The 24,688-nt window shown below is 36.0% G+C and overlaps 1 protein-coding gene across 1 annotated transcript; it reads right to left on the bottom strand.

Annotated features, from left to right (window-relative positions):
- Positions 1-2,412: 2,412 nt before the first annotated feature.
- LOC108994259 (cellulose synthase A catalytic subunit 2 [UDP-forming]-like) lies at positions 2,413-11,556 on the bottom strand. The gene is made up of 14 exons (XM_018969391.2): positions 10,922-11,556; positions 9,735-9,930; positions 9,410-9,645; positions 9,186-9,288; positions 8,884-9,073; positions 7,280-7,546; positions 6,812-7,157; positions 6,478-6,615; positions 5,856-5,981; positions 5,516-5,728; positions 5,130-5,400; positions 4,808-5,004; positions 4,357-4,707; positions 2,413-3,354 (listed from the first exon to the last, which is right to left on the bottom strand). Exons 1-14 carry the CDS (start codon positions 11,000-11,002, stop codon positions 2,773-2,775), a joined length of 3,297 nt encoding a protein of 1,098 aa, XP_018824936.1. The 5' UTR covers positions 11,003-11,556; the 3' UTR covers positions 2,413-2,772.
- Positions 11,557-24,688: the final 13,132 nt, after the last annotated feature.

Raw genomic sequence — 24,688 nt, 5'->3', positions numbered from 1 at the left:
CTTGGATTGGAAATTTTGGGATCAAGAGTTTTCCTCGAAGAAAAAAATTATGCACTGCGGCTATGACCTCTTTTTTTTTATGATATTCCAATAATGTTTGAAAAAAAAGAGCAATCATTCCATCCGGACCCGGGGCTTTGTGAGATGGAATTTATTTAGTGCTTCTACAATCTCACCTTCATTTGGTACAACACAGAGTTGGTCATTGTCTTCATCAGTTATTTGTCTCTCAAACTGATCTTCATGGTTTTCAGGAATAGACGGACTGCTTGTAGTATATATGGACTGAAAATTATTTATAAAAGCTGATTCAATAATATATTGGTCCATAGTCCAGTTACCTGGTCCCTGTTTGAGGGTGTCTATATCATTCATGTGCCTTCATATTGTTGTTGAGAGATGATAAAATTTTGTCTTGAGATCCGTTTTTATAAGCCAAGGGATCCTTGATTTTTGCCGCTAAAGTGCTTCCTCATTTCTAAATTGCTCCTGAAGACAGTTTTGAAGGATTTTTTTCTCCTTTTTTATTCCAAGGAGATGGAATGAGACATTGGAATTCCAACAGCTCCTTTTCTATTTTTTGGATATGGGTTTGAATTTCTCCGAAGTGGATTTTGTTCTAATATTTGAGAGCTTCTTTGGTAGCTTTGATCTTCCTACAGAAAAGATATGCAGGCGAACCACTGTAGTGCTTACTCTATGCTTCCTGAATTATGATATTGCTAAGTGGTTCCTGGGTCCAAAATTCTTCAAATTTAAAAGAGCATGGTCTTTGTTGTTGAGTAATTGTATCTAAAAGCAACGGGTGATGATCAAATGTTGAGGAAACCAAATGATGCAGCTTTGCATCCAGAAATAATATCCTCCATTGGTGATTGGTTATTCCTCCATCTAGTCTTTCTCTAATGAATGCACTTCCTTGCTGTTGTTGGACCATATAAATGAGGGACCTAAGAACCCAATATCAATTAGTCCCCTCCTACGGATGAGGACAAAATTGGACGGCCTCCGAATCTTTCCGATTGACTTAGGAGGGAGTTGAAGTCGCCTATGCAGAGGAGTAATGATACACCCACAAATATACCCCTCATTTAACACATTGTTGTACAATGTGTTGTAGCTAAATCATTTTCCTTCCAATAAAGAGATTAAATCCGGACTATATTTCCTAATATTTGCCCTTATACTACAAATTGCCTTGGGTCGAGCTAAGCTCCTACAATTCCATACAAGTACTTTCATATTGAGGGTGGAGGTTGAGTGGAGCCCGCCTCTTTAGCTTTTTTGGATTGTTCAGTGGTGGTTGTTGGAGGTGGTACCTTGTGGTATGGAGTTGGTCGGTTTTGAACTATTGCTTTCTTAACCTTGCCCGAGGAACTTAACTTTATTTCAAGGAGCATGGCTGGCTAGTGTTGATTCCTCAGAGGGATGCATGTTTGGATCGACAGCTTGCATAGGTTCATCTTCAAGTGCAATTTTTACTACAGTAGACAGTTGGGAAAAGTGTTGAAAGATTTTTTTTTTTTTTTTTTCTTGAGAGGTTTATTGTTCTCTGGTGGCAATGAGAAATTCTGCCTCTTTGTGGGTCGGTTAAGTGCTTGAGGTGTTGTTGGTTTGGACACAAGCAGGAAATTTGTTAGATTTATTAGGAACGACTTTATGGGCTTTGGCTTGTGGATGTGTTCTTCTTCACTTTTCTGTAAACAAGGTGGTGTTTGGCTCCAGATCGTCTATTAGAAAATTTTGGGTGAAATTCCATGCTGCTTTGATACTAACATGCATTGCAAATTTGTTTAAAGGACGAGAAGCTATTAGACGACCAACCAGGGTAATGTTGGATGTTTTCTGTGCTGCTTCAAATGCTGGTATGAGATTGAGATCTTGCCATGATAATGCCTTCGGTTTGTTTGTGTTATCAGAGATTCCAACTCGTGCCTATTTTGGTCCATTGAGAATGTTGGTAGTTGTTGTCTGATGTTGTAAGAGAAAGTAGCAGTGGAGAAGGTCTACTAAGAGGGATTTGGGAGTGAGTTTAACAGTCTGATGTCAGAAGAAGGAAACTGAAAGGAAAAAACTACATTGGAGGAAGTAGAGAAGAACACTAGGGAGTGATGAGAGAGACTAGAGAGAGAGAGTGGCTATTTTTTCCCACACTATTCACGAACTTCGTTTAACAATGCGAGTCCGTAAACTGAGTTTGTACCTCTCCAATGGCTTCTTAGTCCACATTGAAATTTAACTCTTAAAAGGTTGATAGTTCAAGTAATTGTTCATCCATGATGAACAAGTTTTGTGGTCAAGTAAATCCCATTCGCACATGCAGAGACTTTCTGCTGATGTGGAATTAATTTATTCAATGCCTCCATTGAGAGGAATTTAGCAAGTAGAAGTCTGGCATTATAGGCATGGAAGGAAGAAAACAAGTGAACAAAATCCACTATATACTTGGGAACTCCAAATGAAGAACATACATGATGACAGTTTACTGAGTATGATAACAACCATACAGACATTTGAACTAATTTACGACACCTATATATATATAAGAGACATTCCCACTTAAGGGAATAAATTATGATTCAGTACTCTTTTCTAATACAGATACTGAAGAATTTAACCCTCAAAGAAGCCACATGAATGTAATAAAAGAATCGATGAAACCCTATCAAACATATGTCTCTATCCAAAGAACAAATGATCTCTTCTGCAACACCGTAACTATCCTGTAAAATTGTAGCCGCTGCGAAGAAACTAAAGCTTTATTCACGTATCCTAATCACAATCCAACCCACAAACTTCTAAAACAGGACCATCTCTTGACACAAATGGATTGATTCGAACCCACATAAGAGTTAAGATTGAGGCCAGCAGAATAGACCAGACCAAAACAATGGTTGGCATCCGATCTTGTTTCCCGAGTAATCCCTTGAGGAAGGGGTAGAGGTGGAGAATGACCCATAAGGCAAAAAATAGCCTACCAAAAAGTGGACCCCAAGAATCGTACCCGTTATTGATGGCATCCGAGATCCCAACCACCACCCCAACTATATTTATAATCAACAAAGTTGTGGGCGGGATTAACAATGATGTCCACTTGAAGATGTAGAGTTCTGAAAATTCTCCATCATCTGCTGCTTTTGAGGTAACTGTGAAGTTTGTGCTGACACCGGCCAACACCTTGAGTAGACCCTGGATGAGGGCAAAAAGATGCGATGAAACACCCCCAATAACCCAGAACTGCTCATTTCTCCACCAGTCATCTATCCCAACACCACCCCACTGCATCTCGAGGATTCCAGTTGCAGCAATAGATATGAAGAGAGCGATGAATACTAGGCTTGCATAGTTGCTTATCTGTACATTGAAGTAAACGGCCCTCAGTTAGCACAAAACTGGGTAGAAAACCAGCAGTTAAATCAGCCACGTGAAGAACTTAATGTTTGATTAAAGTATATACTCAAGGGGGCTCAAATGACATGACAAACAAATCTAGTCAGCCTTAACCAAGCCAGAAGCACACTTTCCAATCCTTTTAATGAGAGACTAAAACCACAGGAACCCAGGTGGGGATGATGGTGGTAGCAATGGGGAGGACCAAGGGGAGGGAAGGGAGGGAGGTGATGTGGAGGTGGAAGAGAAATGGGGGGAAAGTGGCAAGTTGGAGCTGGTGGCAGTTTAGATTGTGGAGGGGGGAGAGCGGAGGTGGCGGTGGCAATAAGGAGTAATGAAGGAGAGGGGGGAACAGATGTAATGGTGCAAAAGGATGAGAACCAGGAGGGCAAGGTGGTGGTAGCAGTGTAGAGGAATGAGGGAGAGATCTTGGAGAGGAGATAAAATAGAAGGCCGCATTTCAGAAAATGACCGATGCTTCATCCCTTTAGATGCAATTTTCAGTTAATCAATAAAATACTTTCATTGATTAGTAAATCTCAGTAGCACTGAACATAGGAAACACAAATATTCCCTCCCAAAAAAAAAACAAAACAAGTTGAGCATTTATGTAACCCAACTGGATTGAGATCCTATACAATTCTCCAACTGGATCGAGATCCTATACAATTCTCAGTCAAAAACATTTTCTGCAATTAGGATAAACACCACATGTAGACCCCACAATATTTAATATCGTGGTCCAAGCACTGCCCATGAGAAACACCAAAAACTGTGGGTCCGCATGCTGTGATTTTCTCATCAAATTGCAGAAAATGTTTGGGGTAGATAATTGTAGAGAATTTAAGTCCAACCCAACTTCCACACCTCATTTCATAATTGCTGGTTTTTTCAACATGCTGTTAACAGTAGATGAATTACAAGTTACGGCAAATAAAGTAACAAAAATGAGCAGAGGGGCATTACCTCAGGAACGATGAATTTCCCAGTGAGAAGACAGATGGCTGGTAGAGTACAGTAAACAACCAAGGGAATGGATGTCCAAGGATAAACAACAGAGTTTATATATGAAAATCGTTCCAACCATTTCAACCCGCCGCCATAGCCATACCAGATTGGACAATGTCTGCTTAAGAAAATTTCCACGGATCCAAGGGCCCACCGAAGAACCTGGTGTAAACGATCTGAGAGGTTGATAGGAGCTGACCCCTTGAATGCTGGCCTCTTGGGTATGCAGTACACAGACCGCCAGCCATGGCAGTGCATCTTAAATCCAGTCAGGATATCCTCAGTTACAGAACCATATATCCAGCCAACCTAGTTTATATGTTAAAAAATTTAGAGGGCAATTTGTTGATGAAGGGAGAATCTAGAGAGTGCAAGTCCTGAATGACTTTTAGAGTTCTTTTTTGCTTACCTCCTTTCCCCATTCTGATTTATCCTCAAATCCACAGCTGATGACTTGGATGGCTTCTTTCAAGAGTGATGCAGGACTGACATTCTGAGGAACTCCACCATTTTCCAGAAGCGTGGAGGCTATAAAAACTGGAGACTGCCCAAACTTCTTCTCCAATTTCATTTGCGACATAATGGATGACTTTTCAGTGCTTGATTCTGCAATTGAAACATGGTTTAGTCTTACTCTCCTGAGATTTTCCTTTATTACATAACAGTTGTCACAGAGATTTTCCTTCAGACTCAAGGTGGCATATAGTTCTTAGTCCCTAATGAATCCTTACCATTCATTCCCTCTTCAATATTTTCAAGTGCATGTATCTGCTTTGATGCTTCCCTGTGCTTAGGTTTCTTCTTTTTCTCCTTTGTCTTCACATTCTTGTTCTTTCTAAAGCCACAACATAGGCAGCACCATTTTGGCAAACAGTTGCAGGTTTTGCTAGGGGGCTTCTTCTTGGCAGGTGCATCAAATCCATAAAGTGCTTGCTTTCTGAAAACACATCCAGTCCCAACATATATGGGTCCTTGTAAACCATCTAAGCCTTTCATGTTGATCTGCTTTCAGTGGAGAAGTTAGACTTTGCAATAACAAAGAAGTGCATAAAAATATATAGTTAAACAAATAGATAGATGGATGGATACAACACACAAATAAGAAGAGTACACATACATCAAAGAATACAACATTCCGGTTTGAGTATCTATCATGACGATCAATCCCGTCAAATCTTTGAGGAAACTGCACATAGCAAACCTTCTTTCCCAATGTGGGGTCCATCATGAAACACATGGCTTCTCTAAGTGCCTTGCTATTGTTAATATAATGATCACAGTCAACGTTCAGAAGATAAGGAGCATTTGAGATAACTGCTGAGACCCGTACCTTCAAAGATTATCATGAATAAACTAAAGTCAAAATTGTGGATAATGCACTATTTATTTATTAGAATGTACATGAAGGAGAAACAAGAAGAATAACCAAGAAGCATTATCATAGACATCAGCCTTACCAGAGCATTCATGGCCCCAGCCTTCTTGTGGTGTTCAAACCCAGGTCTCTTTTCACGGGAAACATAAATCAGACGAGGTAACTCGTTTCCTTCCACATCACAAACATCACTATGGCCAAGGAACACCTGCAGAAATGAGATTTCATATTAAGTGGAATACATAAACATCAGAACCCCAAATCAAACCACATCCCCTCCCTTTACCCAAGGTAACCTCTTATTAGTATTTTTACTTGGGAAGCCCGCAACTACCCTTAGACTAACTAATTGCCAGTCTATGAAAGCCCAAGGAACACTGACAATGTGGCACAAGGAGCATGCATCTTGGATGCAAAATCTATGCACATAATTAGCACCTAATAGTACCCCAGATAAATCTTTCCAAGTGTGTCAATCTCTTTTAAAGGGAATATATGTGCATAAGAGGGATGATATCACCATAAGTGGCAATTTTGAGAATTCAGATTATAAATCACCTATAAGCAGCTGGAAAATTCAAGCATAATGGTCAAACCAAGTCCCCAGAGAGAAAACATGTTGGTAAGGACATTTCATCAAGGGCCCATTTATGTTTAACATAGATACTTTACAATATAGCCAACAATTTTTGTAGAAGCCTCACCTGAATCATGCCAGGATGGTCCCGTACATTGTTTCCAGGCCATGGAGTCCCATCCTGCATTGTCCAGCCATCCTCAGGAGCCTTTTGTGCTGTGGCTACCAACGCATTTATTTTAACTTTAAATTCTTCATATTCTCTCTGTACCAACAAAATAGAAAAGTCAAATAACATCATTCATCAGACGCTAATCATATCTAACCTTTAAACCATGAAATTAAGACAAGAAAATTATTTAAAAAATTATATAAGGTCTTAAAATGATTTGGTAATCTCAATATTATTTTTGAACTAAAAGGTTTTCAATATAAGAAACTACAGGTAGAGAAGCCAATACCTTCATTGCACGCCTTTCTCTAACAAATGCTGGATGAACTTTATTCTTCAGATAGTCCATCTTCTGTGAAAAATACCACTCGGGGGCTCTTGGCTCAATATTAAATTTTTTACAGAAAGGAACCCATTTCCTTGCAAATTCAGATGTCTCAGAAAGCGCTTCAAAAGTAAGCATTGCAGCACCATCATCCGAGACATAGCAAGCAACCTTATCTACTGGATAATCAACCGCAAGAATGGAAAGAACCGTGTTTGCAGTAATTAAAGGAGGCTCTTTCATAGGATCAACTGTACTCACAAAGACGTCTACACTGGCCAACTCAGATGGCTTCCCTTCTTTTTCATACCTGAGAGAAAAATTAATGTTCAATCGAAAAACTCGATATGAAAAGTTGAAACCACAAGACTGATGATGATTAGGGCATATGAAACAAGGCACTAGATAAATTTTTAAACAAGTCCTATTTACCTCAATGATAGCCTGTCAAGGTATGTTTCTCGTTCTATTGGGTACCACTTTGGGAACTGATCCAGAATCCATGATACAGCAAACCATATTTCACAGATAACTGATGTCAGCCACAAGCCATATGCATCGTTAACTGGATGAAGAAGTCTATAATGAAAAAATAAGCCAAGGATTACAAGGCGTAGTATTATAATCATTCTGTACGGATTTATCTTGCTTGAAGGGATGGGTAATTTCCTCGAAAGGGGCTGCCTGCCTTCATCCATCCTGATATTTATATACACACATATCAAGAAAGTTAGTAAATAGTCCAAAAAGTAAATCAATAAGCCAAGAAAGGCACGGTACAGAAGTTGGAAAAAATAACACTTTCAAGCTAATTTCATACCACCATAATATAGTATATTAACACTTCCACGAAATGCATCTGCACTGAGTACTACATATCAGATAGAAAATTCATGCACAGTAACAACCCAAGATGTTTATATTAACCTAGAAATGTAGATATATAAAGAGTGTGGACGGAGAGTGATCACAACTCATGCAAGTACATAGGATTCCATAACAAATGTTATATTTCTCACTGATAACCACAGATCCAGCCCCAAAGCCGAGGCATGTAGAGTGTCAAAGCTTATCACAAGAAAACCCATATATGCACCAAGGTAGTTCTAAAAGCACACACCTGGGCACCTAGGTAAGTATATCACGGGTCAACGGGAGCATTTTTGTGAGGAGAATGTACAGAATGCAATTAATTTAAGACAATCAGCTGCCGCCTTGACTAGGTACATATAAATGCTACTTGTAAAAAACAATACTAGGTATAATTAAAGCAGTGGTCGATTTACCAGCAAGCTGGACCAATCTTCATACTTGCTCCCAAATGGCAGCCGCATGGAAGATGATTCCTTTGTGTATTGCGGCACATTTGGTTGGAAAGGAATGAGAGGTGTTTTAATAATAGGGAATGCAATGTAGATGAACTCTGGGAATTTTTTATAAGTTCTTTACTTAGTTGGTTTTCTGCTATTGTACTCAATGGAGGGGCTGTCAATTGAGTTTTTGTCGTCACTTTTTTAGTTTTAGAATGTAACTAGGTGTTTCTTTTGTATACTTCATGTGTACATGGGCTTCGCCTATTACATTTTGATGAATAAAATTTTTACTTATAAAAAAAAAAAGGTATAATTAAAAGCAAGCAACTTAGTTAGCAGAAATACTTTTTATCTCCCCTTTATTTCCATTCTCTGTTTGAAAAGGAATGGAAGAACTACGAAAGGTCTGAATACACCCAAATATATCAACAATTGAGATCTACAGTAAACAGAATGCATTTCATGGGCTCTCATGTGTGAAGGATGTCGTAGCAAGATCCTTTCTTACCATGTACATGTTTATGGGAATTTCAGATCAAAGAATGCTCCTTCTCACAATGTGAATCAACTTTATTCTTGACAAAAAGTACTCGTAATTTTTTTTTTATTTTATAGGTAATCAGGAAGAGGAAAAGTACTCATAATTGAGACAGCATTGTTGGTTTTTGGTCAAAGGATAGTAACATGCCATGAAAGGGGGACAAACAGAGAAGAGCCACTTACATGGGCAAGTCAGGATCATCATCTAGTTCATTTCCACCAAAATTTCCACCATCATTGACTCCTTGGTGCTCTACCACCTGAAGTTTATCATTTTGCCTTTTCTTCCAGTCCTCCATTCGGTCCTTCCAAGCCACACTCCCATACCCATATACTGCAAGATCTTTTTTAGGAACCATTGGTCTGGGTTGCACTGTGACACAGACGTTAAAAGGCTCTAAGCTCACTATCTAAGTAAAACTGAAATCTAAACCAATAGGAAAAAAATATGGAAAAAAGGATGCAACTACTTCAGTGAAAATTACATGGTACATATGGTTCAGTATAAGGCACTGAATGGATTCTGTTTCCATGACCCATGAATGGGGGTACAATAAGAGCATGCTGATCAGCAGAAATCTCAGAATCCTAAAACAGAAAAAAGCATCATTACAAGGTGGTCGTCACATCACGCATATCTGCACCCATGATTACATGAACATAAACATTACAAGGGCGAGGAATAAGATTTGAATTCATACTGATTTACCTCTTCGCCATAGGTCAATAGAGGGATATCAGAACTAAGGGGAGAGGTCTCATGTTCTGCGTGTGTAGGTATTCTAGATGCATTAGAGTGATAGCCACGGCCAGTGTTAAGGCGTGCAGAGAGCATTGCCTCTGAAACTTCTTGTGAACCAAGACCGTTGAGGTTTCCATAATCAAACTCATTGTCCAAATCATCAATGCCATCTTCTTCATCATCGCCTTCAACCCTAGCACTACCTGCAATTCACATCACTAATTTGAGAAATTCTAAACATTAAGTGTTCAATAGATAACTAAACAAAAAAAAAATGCAGAAATAATCTCACCTTTGATGCGCTTGAACCTAGTTTTACACTGAGGACAAGCCTGATTGCCCTCTCTTCTCTCATATTCATAGCAAGGCCTGCACACAGGGAAAGCACACTCGTTGCAGGCAACAAAGAGCTCTCCGTCTACTGTAATCTCCACCTCATCCCCACAAATCTGACATATTTGTCCACTAAATTCTTTCACAGACCTAATCTGCAATGACCCAGAAACCAAAAAATCAGTGTGACATGCACCTGATTACAGGAGGGTGCAGCTTCGGCAGGATAACGTAGATAATTAAAGGTACTGGAAGTTTAACTTGCCGCTTACCAAATCAAATAACAAAAGACAAAAGAGAGAGTTCACTTTGCTGAATCTTATTAAATTAACATGTTCCTGAATTAGACTAAATGCTTCCCAAATAAGATTCATAAGTCCAATTAGACCAAGCACGCCATCCTCCTTTCCTAGTTTTTATAAGATTATCATTTTTTATCCTTGACTTTTGATCACAGTATGTTATGAATCCGGAATAACAAATGATTCAACGTATCTTATTTGAAATATGTAAATCAGTATTTCCCACGGCATTCCCAATTATTTCACAATCCATAGTACACGACTTATCCAACAGTCACAAAGATTTTAGAGATACCGATAAAACTTGACAGTCGGGAAGGGTGAAACACCAAAAAAACCCCCACCAAATTCAAATAATTAACTTGAAGGACAGGAACCTTAAAATGCACAGATTTATCCTGGCCCATGTCAAGAAACTAACTGATTTAACAACAGAAAGTTGTTATTACTCAAGACTAGGGACTCCCTTTTGGATACAAACAGTAAATCAACATCATAGGCCAAGAATCTCATCCAAAGATAAAATTCTTGTAGGAGTCGAGTCGATATTATTTATCATAAGTGAAGCTGAGTCCAAGTTAGACAGAGATATACACTGGACTGAGTATACCTAAACCATATCAAAATGTGAGTAAGAAAAGCAAAAGGCACAAAATCAATTATCCATTAACAAGCACATCAAGCAAGTCAGAAGCAAAGAAATCCAAACTGCATCAAAATACCAGGGAAAGCCCCGCCTTTTTTCCCATTTCCAACAATCCCCAAATTGAATAAAAAAATTGAAAGAATGGTATCCCCCAAATCAAAAGAAAAATCAAAATAAGGAGTACTCTTAGAGTCTTACCCTTTCATTCTCATCTGCATTGATCAGAATGAACTCATTTCGATTATGAGAACCAGCAATGAGCCGACCCCTCGTGTCCATCACACACACAACAAGGCCAAGCAAATCTGAAACACTTCAAACCCACAAAGCACAGCTTATCATATCCCAAACCTCAACGGGGAAACCGATCTGGCACCGTTTCTCTCGCTCTAACTCGCCCAAAAGATCCAACTTTGCGCTCCACTCGACTCCGGTGAGCACCCACGACGGGAAAAGCAAACTTCGCATACAAAATGGTCAAAAGAAAAGGGTAGGGGAAAAAGATGGGAGGGAATTGCCAAGAATAATAAAGGTGGTTTCTTCTAATTTGAAGGGGAAAAAAAAATAAAAATCTTTGATCTTGATTCCTCGACAAGCCAAGTCTGCTCTATACCTGGCTGGTCTTGAATCTTGGAACTCAATGAAGGGTTTATAGAGAGGGGAAGTCCTAGGGAGGAGCGAGAGAGAGAGAGAGTAGAGTGTGTATGTCTGGAAAAGCAGACGCGTAAGAGAGAAGGGAGTGATCGAGAAAATGGGTAATGTAGAAAAAAGAAAAATGAAAAGGGGATCTATAATGAAAAGTAGGACCCAGATGGTGGTGGTGGCTCTGGGTTGTGCCCCCACCGGAGGAGTTTGTACTTTGTAACTTTGTATATATAGAATATAAGCAAAATGAAAAAAAGAAAAATTGTTAATTGATAATACACAGCATGTGTTTTAGATTTTGTAAATGGTGATCTGTGTCGTCTTCTTAAATGAGGTTGTTTTCGGAGTAAGGATTTTTGGTGGTTCCCCCCTGTAGGCAACTTTTTTATTATGTCCCTTTTCCCTCACGGTTTTGGTGCAAAGGAAAAAAATGTGTACGAGAGAGAGAGAGAGTGTAGAGAGAGAGACCTAAGAAGTAGGATCTCTGCAAGAGTCTGCACTGCTCACGCACGCTGCATAGTTGTTGTCTTTTATCGCTGTCTTTCTTGTTTTTAAGCTCTACTTCTGCTCTTTCCTTGTTACTTCGAACGCGTTTTCTTCCTTTTTACTGTGCGCGCGCACACAAACTCTTTCTCTCGGTGTGGAATTTGTTCGTATTTGTTGACTTTAATGAAGTGTTGACTGGTATTTAGCGTGATAACTGGTCTTTGTCCGTTTCATAGCTGTAAGGAATCAGGATTTTAATATCTCATTGTAATCTAATATCTGTAAAAAATTTGGAATGGAAATATATTAATCATAGATTATGATCCCGCGATGAGTTTCAGATTTTTATGTTTCTATTTTCACCAAAAATGGATATATCATGGCATTGCGTTCATCTTTGTTTCGACAAAATAGATCATCAATCAATATTATTGATTTAACATAAACTTAATTACTAATGATCGAAAAGCCAAGTGTTTTAACCGTTATTTATACTATTCAAGTTTCGTTTATTTTTATAAATGAGATGAAATGAGATAAAATTAATTAATAAATTGACTTACATTTAATAGCAAACTGATCTTAATCAATATTTTTCAATTTTTTTTTTTATTTGAAATTGTGATCTTCAAGATATTAGAATAACACGCAACATAATTATTACATTGATGAGAATGCGGTTCATCAATGCACCCATAGTATGCTAGTATCTACTTTTATTTTTTATTTATTTTTTCTCTGCATATTTGATTTTTATTTATTTTTTAATTAAAATAACAATTTATAACAATTTCAAATATACAAATATAGTACAGTCATTTATAAAGGGATAATAAATTAGAATATATTATCTTTAAAAAACTAGTTTAAATTTTGAGATGAGATAAAATAATTTTAAATGAAATATAAAAATTAAAATAAAATATTGTTAGAATATTATTTTTTAATATTATTATTATTTTAAAATTTAAGATTAAATTATTTATTATAATTTATGTAAAAATTTAAAAAATTTATAATGATAATATGAAACACAGTACACTCTTGAATCTAAAAGAGGCCTAAGTCTAACTCAATCCAAATTTCATAATTTCACGATTGGGAGTTATATAAAACATGTCCGCAAACCACGCTCGATTCTTCAAATCGGAGTACTGTACAGGAAAAAACATTCAAATATCTTAGACCCCACTCGACCATTTCATATAAACGGCTCTTAGCATGAAAGGTCTGACCATGCAGCTTGAAATTGAATATGTTTTTAAATGAGAAAATATATTTATAATTGTGAATTGTGTAATTGTTTCGTAATTATTTTAAAAACAAAATTATTTTTTTATTTTTTAAAACGATTATGCGACGTTTATACACTTCATAATTATATATAAAATTACTATTTTTAAATGTCCTCATCCAAATCCTACGTGTTCTCCATCCCCCCATTTAAGAACCCCGATATACGTTTCCATCAATATAAATATATTGTTTATTTATTTTTAGAATGTATGTAGAAATGATGTTTTTCTTGCATAAAATAAAACAAAATCGTTGAACAAATATTTATTTATTTTTTTCTTAAGAGAAATAATATTAAAATAATAAAATGAATAAATATAAAATTTACATAAAAATAATTTATTTTTAATAATAGACAATATTTTTTATAAAGAAAATATACAAAACTTATCCATATCATATCTAACATTACATAATTTTGTTAGAATTTTACTATACATAGTCTCCATGCACAATATATTGTATTTATTTTTAATTTTTTAGATATTATTTTTTAAAAAGTAATTAAATTCTTTCCACATGTGGATCAGTTGTCGGTGGATCAAATGAGTGGTTACTATAAAATAATAGAATTTTCTTATCCTTTCTCGTGAGTAGCAAAAGTTGATGAAAAGCTGACCTTTTGAATGGAAATAAAATGAAATTGACATTTGGGCTTTGGGTTGGTTAACTTGCACGATTACAATATTGAATACAAATCGCCAAATCGATGATCATATATTATAAACTTTTGGTAACTTTTAAAGCAGGCAATCAATGATTATCGACTCAGATACGTGTTCAAGTGTTATAGGTTTTCTACCACATTCTTTAATTTGACGACTCTTCCATGTCACTCTCTCTCTCTCTGCTTTTCCACAAGGCGAACTACGGTCATAATAATGCATGTGAATTGCATTTCACATCACACTTTCTGGTGTACCCACCTCCAAGTTTTTAAGATTTTATAAATGAAAAAGCATATTTAAAAAATAAAATTATTATAAAGACATTCATGTCAATCCTCTTATTGATAAGGTAAATAACTCATTAAAATATATATATATAATTATTTTTATCAATTATTATTTACTACTTCACATTTTATATCTTATAAAAAATATTTATATATTTTATAAAAAAATTATAAATATAAGACGTGAAAATGAATAATAACTGATAAATAATTTTTTAATATAGAAGAATTTTACATTAGCAGTGAGACGAATATATAAAAAATTACGAAAGTGTGTCTTGGATGAATGATTTTAATATTTTATAACAACATTGTGAAATTGAAAGAATCATAAAAATAACTTGAAATATAAATATTTGTATAGTAATTAATATGATGTTAATGTATTTTTGTATTTAATGGGTGATTGGTAAACAAGTACGTCTCATCAATAGGTCAAAGTTTGAATCGGAACCAGGTACAACCTGGATCTATAGGACTCTCATGATGGGAATTCTTTCTAATTTATTTATTTATTTATTTATCTATAATAATTTGGGTGATATGATCCAGTAATAATGTGGATGATTATCACCAAACTAGGAACTAATTATTACTTAGGAAGACTCCCAAATCCAAAAGACAAGCAGCAGCCTGGTAAACCATGTGAAGTGGGGGGGTCCAGATACGATCGAGCGAGTTTCAATCCGTATGGGTCGAGCGGGAGCCACCATTTTTGAACTACTCCAAATTTACTAATTTAGAGCACAACTTTTGTTTGATGATAGTTTTTGGACCTGGTGGGGGTAACCCAGCTCAGACAGGACACAGCTGGCGCCCTTTGTTTGCTTGGATGGAAAGTGAACTGGAAACCACAAGAAAAATTAAAAAACATTGAAGAGGGACAGGTACCTGGGAAGGTGGACAGGTGTTGTACGCTTTCAAGTTACAACATAGCTAGCGCCAGTTCACGCAATGAAATCTGTCTTAGCTTTGTACGGACGTCTTTAAAGTCTTGCACAGTGGACAGTTTGCTCTGAGTTGGGTTCCAGACTAAATCGTCCTTTCTTTCTTTTTTTCTTTTGTTTCTTTATTGTCTTTCGTCCTGTCCGTCAAAGGTTTATGGCGGGCTCAGATTGGGTTCAGATGAAAAATAGTTTCTCTCGGAGAAAATTTCAGAAGATTCTCGGAGATGAAATGAAAATTTTATAAATAATAATAAGATATTTTAAAAATAATTTAAGTTAAGTATTAATTAATTTTGGGAAATAATGGATAAAATTGTAACGAAACCAAAAGAGGGAAAGAAGCACTGACGCATGGAGAGGACTGAATTTCAATACTGTGTATTCGAATTATCTGTGGATGTATAGGGGTGCCTCGTATATATGTTTGGTCTAACAATTTAGAGCATTTGTATTGAATTAATTAAAAATTAAATTTATTGAATATTTAGTTATTAGAGAATAAAATATGCTCACAATAGATTAACTAAATTCTAAATATTTAAATTTAGTTATAATAACTTTAAAAAAAAATTTAAATTTGAATATGACGGTACATACATCAAATATATATTTTATTAATTATTTATCTATTTATTTTTTTCTATCACATATTTTATCACAATTGATATATTAATTTGAGTTAGTGATATATTAATTTAATAAGAATATAATTATTAATTAATATATATTTGTAACACCCCCTTCCTGTAGGCTAGGTGTGTCACGTATTTTTCATGAAAAATAAACCCGGCAAGCGATTCTCTAAATTTCATAATTTAAAAATAAACTGAAGTAATTTATTATGAAATAAAAGGTCTAATAAAAATGTCTTCCCAAAAACATTAAAGAAATAACTGAATAAATTCGTCATAAAAGACACATTTTATTTTAAAAAGTCTGAACAAAACTAAAATGCTCATTCTACTCCTGGCCTGCCTGCTCGTAATCATCATCTTCACCTGGGTAAATAAAAACATGAAAATAAACTAAAATGAGTCGATGACTCAGTAAGAAATCTATCATAACGAAAACGTAATAAACATAAAATTTTCATAAGAACTTTCATGCTGAACTTAAAATTCATGACTGTTCATGCTAATGCTTATGCTATGTATGACTGAATTATCTGAACTAACTGACTGATTTATCTTACTTATCTGACTGGCCAACACACTTAACCCTGTGTGCAAGGTTGTGCACCAGCCCCACATCCCGCTGCAGCAAGGGGAACTGCTGATAGTATTCTAGCATACTATGGTGGACCACGACTGAGTTCGTGGCTTGCACACCACCCTGAAACTGAACTGCATTGGTACCATGCATCTGAATGGCCATCTTATTAACTGATCTGATTTTTATCTTACACTTGAATTTAAGATGGCTTATGTGTCTTATACACATGAGATGCATGACATAATACATACATAACTATAATTTCTGAAACTAAAACATGATGCGGAATGCCATGATCATATGCTATGCTGGATGACATGCTTGCACATGAGCGGTTCATAAATAATGGCTATCAAATAACTGGCTTGAATAATACATACGTATAAGCTAACTGTAACGATCCTAATTTATGATCAAATTTACTTACCTCGCTGCGTTTCTTCTTGAATAATACTTCGTAACTTGTGACCTATATTCAATAAATAACTATCACTAAATTGTTTGGAAATAAATAAATACTAATATCTTACTTAACTAAATTCAGAATTCTAAAAGATAGTCAAACAAATATTTGTTTAACACTAAAATCAATAATTCATAGTATTTAAATTACTTAAATACAAATAACATATTAAAACTTAGTAGAAATACTTGAGCTATTTTAAATACGTCATAAAACTTAAATTCTTAAAATAACTTTCATTTATTAACATAATTATTAAATAATATGAGAAATCTAGTATATTAATATCATTTAATAAATCGTTCAAAATAAATTAACAACTCTTACTGCTGAAATATGATATCTAATCTTTCAAATATAATTTAACTGTATATATATATATACATATATATATATATATAATTCTAAAATAATTGGTGGAAACATTCGATTTAATAAAAGTAGACTTAATCATAATATTATTCAACACTCATAATTTATTCCTTAATTTATTTTTAAAATATAACATAATAATTTTATTAAAATCCGACTAAATAGACTAACTAAAATAATAGGCTTCATAATGTACTTCAAAACACATTTTAAATTCCTTAAACAATTTCTTAATAAAAAGAGCATTTGACTAATATATTTACTTAACAAAATTAAACTCAACTTGAAATATTAAACTCAACTTTAATTAAAAAGACATAACAATATTCATAATTAACCTATACTTAAACGTAAGGTTATAAATATAATTATACTTAAAAACACTGCTTCAAGATACTATATTAGAAAGGGCATACTTGTAATTTCATCTACTAACACTTAGTAAACTGAAACCTAAAGCAAAATACGTATGTATATGTTCTGCAGAAAAACAGAGAGCTCGGGAGAGAGAGACGCGCGAAGCAAGGGCTCACCGAGAGATAAGCTGACGTGCGGCGGTTCTGGGTTGCTGGCGGGGGTCACGGCGGCGCGACTGGGGGCTCGACTGTGGTGGTGCGACGCCGAAGGAAAAGAACCATGCGGCAGTGCAACCGAGAGAGAGGGAGGCGCACGTACAGAGCTGGGTGGCTGAGGGTCGAAGGCCAACCGGGATGGAGTAGATGCCACGGGGAAGAGCTGGTCGGCGGTTTCTGGCACCGTGGGTGGTGCTCCGATGTCTTCTGGGGTGGACTCCGGCAAAACAGTGGTTCGGTTGCTCTGTTTCGGAAGTGCAAAACAGAGGTGCGTCCGATGAATTCTATGGTGGCCGGTGGTGGCTTCGGCGTGATCTGGGCAGCTTGGAGTCGCCGTGGTTGATGGTGGTTCCGTCGTCGACTAGTGGCCTTTCCGGTTGCTGCGTCTCACTGAGTGGTGCCCGGTGCTATGGCATGGGCTTGCTCTGTTTCGTGAGTGTTAGACAGAGGTGAGTCCGTGTGAGTCCGTGTGGTCGTTACCGTGGAAGAGAAGCAGAGGCTTCTCCACGTCCGTTGCTGTTGCGGCGTGCCTTGGCCGCTGAGGATGGTCTGCTGTCTTCTGTGGTGGCGTCGAGTTGTCGCGGCTGGTTTCTGGACAGGGAGGCATGGTGGTTGCCGTGTGGGTGGCCAGGTTTGGGGAAGGAGGCCATTGCTGTCGTGCAGATGATTTGCATGCAGTGGCTGCGGCAACCCTAACTCTAGGTTGAAGACATTTACGTCTATAATGAACGAGTTCTCTATATAGACCCATGAAACCCTGAAAAGACGTACGTGCATCCGACGAAAATGGAACGAGTCTAACGTGGAAACTGATTCCTGACTTCATGGGCTTGGATGCCATAAAAAAATATTTCACTTAATCCAATAATATAAATAATAATCCTATTAAAAATAACAAACGTAAAATCTGATAATAATAATAACAATAATAATAACCTAATTATCAAACCTAATAAAATATCCGTGTCTCTAATGATATAGGATCGGGATGTTACAATATTTAATAAGAATATAATTATTAATTAATATATAATAGGTAGAATAGTAAAATATCTATGTGTAATAGCCTCCCGCAAGACAAAGAATCGAGATTCACCATTCCCATATTGGATAAGTGCAGATTAAGAAGATGCACAGGTAATACCTTTGTGAAGATATATGCTAATTGAGCTTGGGAGGGAACATGAGAAGTTATGATACTACATTCTTGAATCTTGTCTTGGATGAGGTGACAATCCAATTCGATATGATTTGTTCTTTCATAAAACACTAGATTGACAACGATGTGTAAAGCCGCTTGATTATCACAATAGAGCAAGGCAGCTTCTGGATGTGAGACCTGAAAATTAGTGAGTAAATATTTGATCCAAGTGAGCTTAGAACATGTGGATACTATGGAGCGATACTCAGCTTCAATTGAGGAGCGAGAGACCACAGTTTGTTTATTTGTTTTCCAAGAAATATGAGAATTTTCAAGAAAAATGCAATAACCTGTGACGGATCAACATGTGTGAGTGCATGAGGCCCAATCTAAATCACAGTAGACTCTAAGCTGTAATTGAGATGTGGAGGGCAGTAATATTCATTGACCAAGGGCTATTTTGAGATATGGACGGATCTTCTGAACTGTGGATAAATGTGAGGTTGTAGGTTGATCCATAAACTGGCTAAAAAACTGGACAGCATAACATATATCGAGTCTTGTGACTGTGAGATACAACAAACGTCCAACAAGCCTTTGATATGGACTAGGATCTGAAATAGGATGCCCATAATCCTTATTCATTTTAAAATTCTGTTCAATGGGCAATTTCAGTGGCTTGCAACCAAAAGTACCCAACTCTAAAAGTATGTCAAAGGCATACTTTCTTTGACATAGATGTATTTCTTTCGTGCAACCTCTAAACTAAGAAAGTAACGTAAGCAACCAAGGTCTTTTATCTTAAAGTGAGTGTGCAAAAACTGTTTGAGAGATGCAATGGATTTCTTATAGTTACCAACCACAATAATGTCATCAACATATACTAATAAAGTAGTGAAAGAGGCACAATTTAATTTCGTGAAAAAACTATAGTCAGTTTTAGATTGCTCAAACCCAAAAGTAATGAGAGATGAAGAAAACTTGGAGTACCATTGTCTCGAGGCCTATTTAAGACCATATAGGCTCTTAACCAGTTTGCACACTTGATGAGGTTCACCTTTAGTGTAACCTGACGGTTTTCTCATATAAGTCTCCTCCTCTGAATAACTATGGAGAAAAGGCGTTGTGGACATCAAATTGATGTAGTGATTAGCCTTGTATTGCTGCCACAGAAAGGAGGACCCAAACTGTTACCAATTTGGCAATGGGAGAGAAAGTTTCTGTGTAATCTATGCATTCTTATTGCGCGAATCCCTTTGCAACAAGCCTGACTTTTAGCCTCTCAATGGACCTATTAGAATTGAATTTAATTTTGTACACATACTTGCAGTCAATAGCTTGTTTTCCAGGAGGTAGATCAGTGATAATCCAAGTTTGCTTTTATTCTAAGGTAGTTAATTCATTTTCCATAGCTTGGCACCAGCTAGGACGTTTTATCACTTGCTTATAAGTTGTTGGTTCGGAAACAATAGAGATGGTGGTTGAAAAAGCACTAAAAGAATGATGAAATTTCTGATATGAGATATATTTATCTAGAGGATGGGAAGTACTAGATATTTCTATGCAAAACTTAGGCAAAGATTGAGCTGGTTCATGGAGGGAGGCTTGTTTGTAGTGAAAATCTTACAAGTATTGAGGTGCTCTCCTTAGTCTAGTGGACCTGCGAAGAGGAAGTGTAGGAGTAGAACCAGAAATGGGAGAAAAATGAAGATGAGGTTTTGGATGAGGGAGGAAATCATATTGTAAAATGGTTGATGAAGGAGCAGTAGAATCTGTGGATGGTTTAGGATTAAAGTTAGAGATAGAAGCTAGAAAATCAAGAAAGTCAAGTAGTGGTTTAGTAAAAACCAGATTGGGATGGTTAGTAGTGGAAGACATTGAATGGAAATGGAAGATTGATTCATGAAACACAACATCCATAGAAATGAAGGTAGTTTTGGTTTTAAGGTCAAAAAGCTTGTAACTTTTAACACCAAATGGATATCCAAGAAAAATGCATATGCGACCTCGATGATCAAACTTTTTTCTACAATGGAAAATGGTAAAAGCAAAACACAATGAGCCAAATATTCTCGTATGAGCATAGATTGGTGGAGAATTAAATAAAAACTCATATGGCCTTTAATTTTGAAGAAGTGAGCTAGGTGTCCTGTTAATAAGATAGATTGCTGTTAAAACACAATCATTCCAATATTCAAGTGGAAGACTAGCTTGAAATTTTAATGCTCGAGCCACATTCAATAAATGTTGGTGTTTTCTTTCTACAATCTCATTTTGTTGGGAGTGGCAACACAACTTTTCTGGTGAATGATGCTTTTGTTATTAAAAATGTCAATCATTTGAAATTCACCTCTATTGTCACTTCTTAAAATTTTAATTTTAAGATTAAATTGAGTCTCAACTAGATTGTAGAAAGACTCGATGCATTTTCTAGTTGTAGATTTATTTTAAAGAAGTTATAACCATGTACTTCTAGTGAAATCATCGACTATAGTTAAAAAATATCTGGACCCATCATATGCAGTTGTTGAGCACGATCCCCATAGGTCACAATGCATTATTTCAAAGGAATGAGATGTTTTATGTTGACTGTTAAGAAAAGGAAGGCGATGCAATTTAGCCATTAGACAAATGCAGCAAGGCTTACTATTAAGAGAAGAGATATTGTTCTTTACAATGGGATCAATGATCAAACTAACACAAAGAAAAAATAGATGACCTAGACGACAATGCCAAAGGTTAGTGACACCAACATTGTTCAAAACAGGAAACAGTAAAGGAAGTGTTTGAAAGCTGTGAAAGTGTTGTGGCTAAACTTGAATGAGAGACTTTAGTTTGTAGCAAGTGGTAGAGGTCATCCCTCACTTCACCCTTCCCAATCATTGTCCAAGAGAGAAGGTCCTGAATAAAGCATCAATTAGAGGAAAAAAAAAAGGCAACAAGTGAGAGAAGTGGCAAGTGTCCTAGTTGAAAGGAGATTAAAGGTGAATGATAGAACACAAAACCTTGATGAGGCAAATGGATTTGGTGATTTGAACATTACTAATATGAGTGACAGGAACTTCAGTTCCATTTGATAATTTTACATAATAGGAAACAAGTGTTGTGATTGATGTGAACAATGAGGGGCAGTGACCATGTGGTCTGTTGCACCCGTGTCTTTATCCAAGGAAAAATGTTGGATTGCAGTGTAATGTGTTTGTGGGTGGATAAACAAAGAGATATACTAGAGAAATTAGAATTGGGAGGAGGTAACTTAGACTGAATCTGATTAGCCGAATGTTGAGCAGCAATAGAAGACTCAATTGGCTGAAGTGAAGTCATTAGTTGCTAAATTTGTGCCTTAGTTAAACCAACTTTGTCATCATTGATTTCCTCATGTGGTGGAGGAGGGGATATGGTGGATTGGGTAGCAAAAATTGCAATGTTGGGAGATTTGTTGAAAAGTTTGTGGCCCGGTGGATAGCCATGCAATTTGTATTATTTTTCTACTATGTGTCCAGTCAAATGGCAATGAGAACATACAGGGGCCTCGACATTGCCTGCTTTAAAGCAAGTATCAAGGGAATGACATGTAATTCTATAGTGAATGCAATAAGGTCTTTCTTTCTTTTGGTTAGGCCGTGGTTGGGATGAGAATTTTTAAGGAGGAAAGGGCTTCTTAATGGTGAGGGCCATTGAGTTAGGGGATGGGGTATTATGAATGAGTTGATGCTGGCGTTCTTATTGTTGTATCAATGAGAAAACTTTAGTAACAGAATGTATAAGATCTAAAAGCATGATTTGATCACGGACATTAGAGTAAGTATCATGCAGACCCATTAAAAATTAAAAAACACAGTCACGTTGATAACAATCCAAAAGAGTTGTCATAGTACCACAATTACAAACGAGAATAGGATCATAAATGGAAAGCTCATCCCATAATGTTTTGAGTTTACCATAGTAAACACTTACAGAGTTGTGTTCTTGGAGAAGGCTGGCAAGAGTTTTCTTTAGTTGAAATACGCGTGGCCTATTTTGTTGAGAGAATTAGTCCTGTAGATTGAGCAAGATATCCCGTGCATCATCAACGAAAACAACACTAGATTTAATGGAAGAATTGATGGAATTTTGAATACATGAAACAACCATGTCGTTGCAGCACTCCCAAAGTTCAAGCAAGGGGCTTGCTGAGTCAGTGGGTCGTGGCATGTCATCGATGATGAAACCCACTTTATTTTTGGCACGAAGGGTGCGGCGCATGGCTCACGACCAGGTGGTGTAGTTGTCGGTTGTAAGCAAGTTAGTGACAAGAAGGATGACATGGTTGTCGTCGTTGTCTAAGCGAAATAGGTTGCTGGGATCACTGAGGTTTAGATAGCGGGCCATATTGTTGGCACGAAAGGTGTTTGGGTTTATGGTTTTATGAACTGAGGAAGAATCGGAGTGGTGGGATTCAGAATTGGCAGAGTTTTCAGGTGGGTCTTCCATGGAGGATTGCTCTTAGGCTCTCAATATCATGTAAGGAAACCAAAAGAAGGGGAGAAGCACTACGGTGCAGAGAGCATGATGCATGTAGAGAGCATGCAGGGGTGCCTCATATACACGTTTGGTCTAACAACCTAACAGAAGGTTTTTTCCTAAAATAGAATACAACTAATTATCTAAAGGTATTTACCAAGAATAAAAGGAAAATCAAGTACGGACAAAAATACAATTTAAATACAAGTGAATTCATCATTTCCACTCCTTTGTAATCTGTCTGGGCGACTTGTAGTTGCTGCAAGAGGAATGCAACTTGCAGCTTGACTGTGGGCTTTAGCATCTTGGATCTGGGCTTTTGGGACTTTGGGCTTCATGTGTACTGTGTAATAAAAATATTGAATAAAAAATATTATAAAATTAAAATATTTTTATAATATATATTATTTTTATTTTAGAATTTGAAAATTTTGGATTATTTTTTGTTTGGAAGTATGAGAAAGTTATAATAATTAGTTTAAAAATATTTACATTTAAATAATATTTGAAAATGAGATAAGATAAGATGAAATGAGACGAGTTGAAAATTATTTTCAAACATTTACTATTAGACTTTTTCACAAACTAGTATAAGTGAATTTAAAAAAAGTTCGAATTTATTTATAAATTTTTCTATTGTCATATGAAAATTAATAACACATTAGTTATGTTCGAATTTCATTTGTCGTTAATGGTCTTTATATTACTAACAAAAAATTTAGTAGATGCTAAAATCTTGGATTCGAAGTCCAAAATTTTGTTTGTTTTCCAAAAACATCTCATCTCATCTCATCTCATCTCACCTCATCATTACAACTTTCTCAAATCCCCACACAAAATAAAATAAACAATTCAACTTTTTCAAATCCCAAAACAACAATAATATTAAAAAATATATTCTAACAATATTTTATTCAACTTTTTAACTTTAATCTCAATTCATCTCATCTCATCTCTGAAAACAAACGAGCCGTTTTGATGATTAGTCTAAGCAATGACTCAAATTCGATTTGAAAGAGTGTCTACGACTTTTCTATTGTCTAATCTCCTTTTATCTCTAATTCTCAAATAGTAAAATATTATTATAATCATGTCCAAATTAGATACATATATTCTATTACTCCCTCTGGCCTCTACCCTTTCTATTCAAGGAAACAAAAGTGCCCAAATCTCATTTGCAGGCTCTCTCGATGGGCCTGTCTAGAACTCCCTTATTGAGAGTAGTGAGCTGATTTGATAATATTTTAGAAAATTTACGAATAATAATGAAATAATTTATAAATAACAGTAAAATAATTTGAAAAAAAAATTATGAAAAAAATTAAATTTGAGATTAGTTGAAAATATCCAAAAACAATTATGTTCTCAAACAG

This window comes from Juglans regia, chromosome 1 (genome assembly GCF_001411555.2).
Source record: "Juglans regia cultivar Chandler chromosome 1, Walnut 2.0, whole genome shotgun sequence".
NCBI lineage: Eukaryota > Viridiplantae > Streptophyta > Magnoliopsida > Fagales > Juglandaceae > Juglans > Juglans regia.
This window is presented reverse-complemented; position numbering and strand designations above follow the sequence as displayed.

Bases quoted from the DNA above. Each gene is read 5' to 3' on its own strand.
- LOC108994259 (XM_018969391.2), bottom strand. From the start codon at position 11,002: ATGGACACGAGGGGTCGGCTCATTGCTGGTTCTCATAATCGAAATGAG. The intron at 7,158-7,279 runs GTAAATAGGACT...TTTTTCTCTCAG, and splicing joins CTTGACAGGCTATCATTGAG to GTATGAAAAAGAAGGGAAGC. The intron at 6,616-6,811 runs GTATTGGCTTCT...TTGTTGGTACAG, and splicing joins GAGAAAGGCGTGCAATGAAG to AGAGAATATGAAGAATTTAA.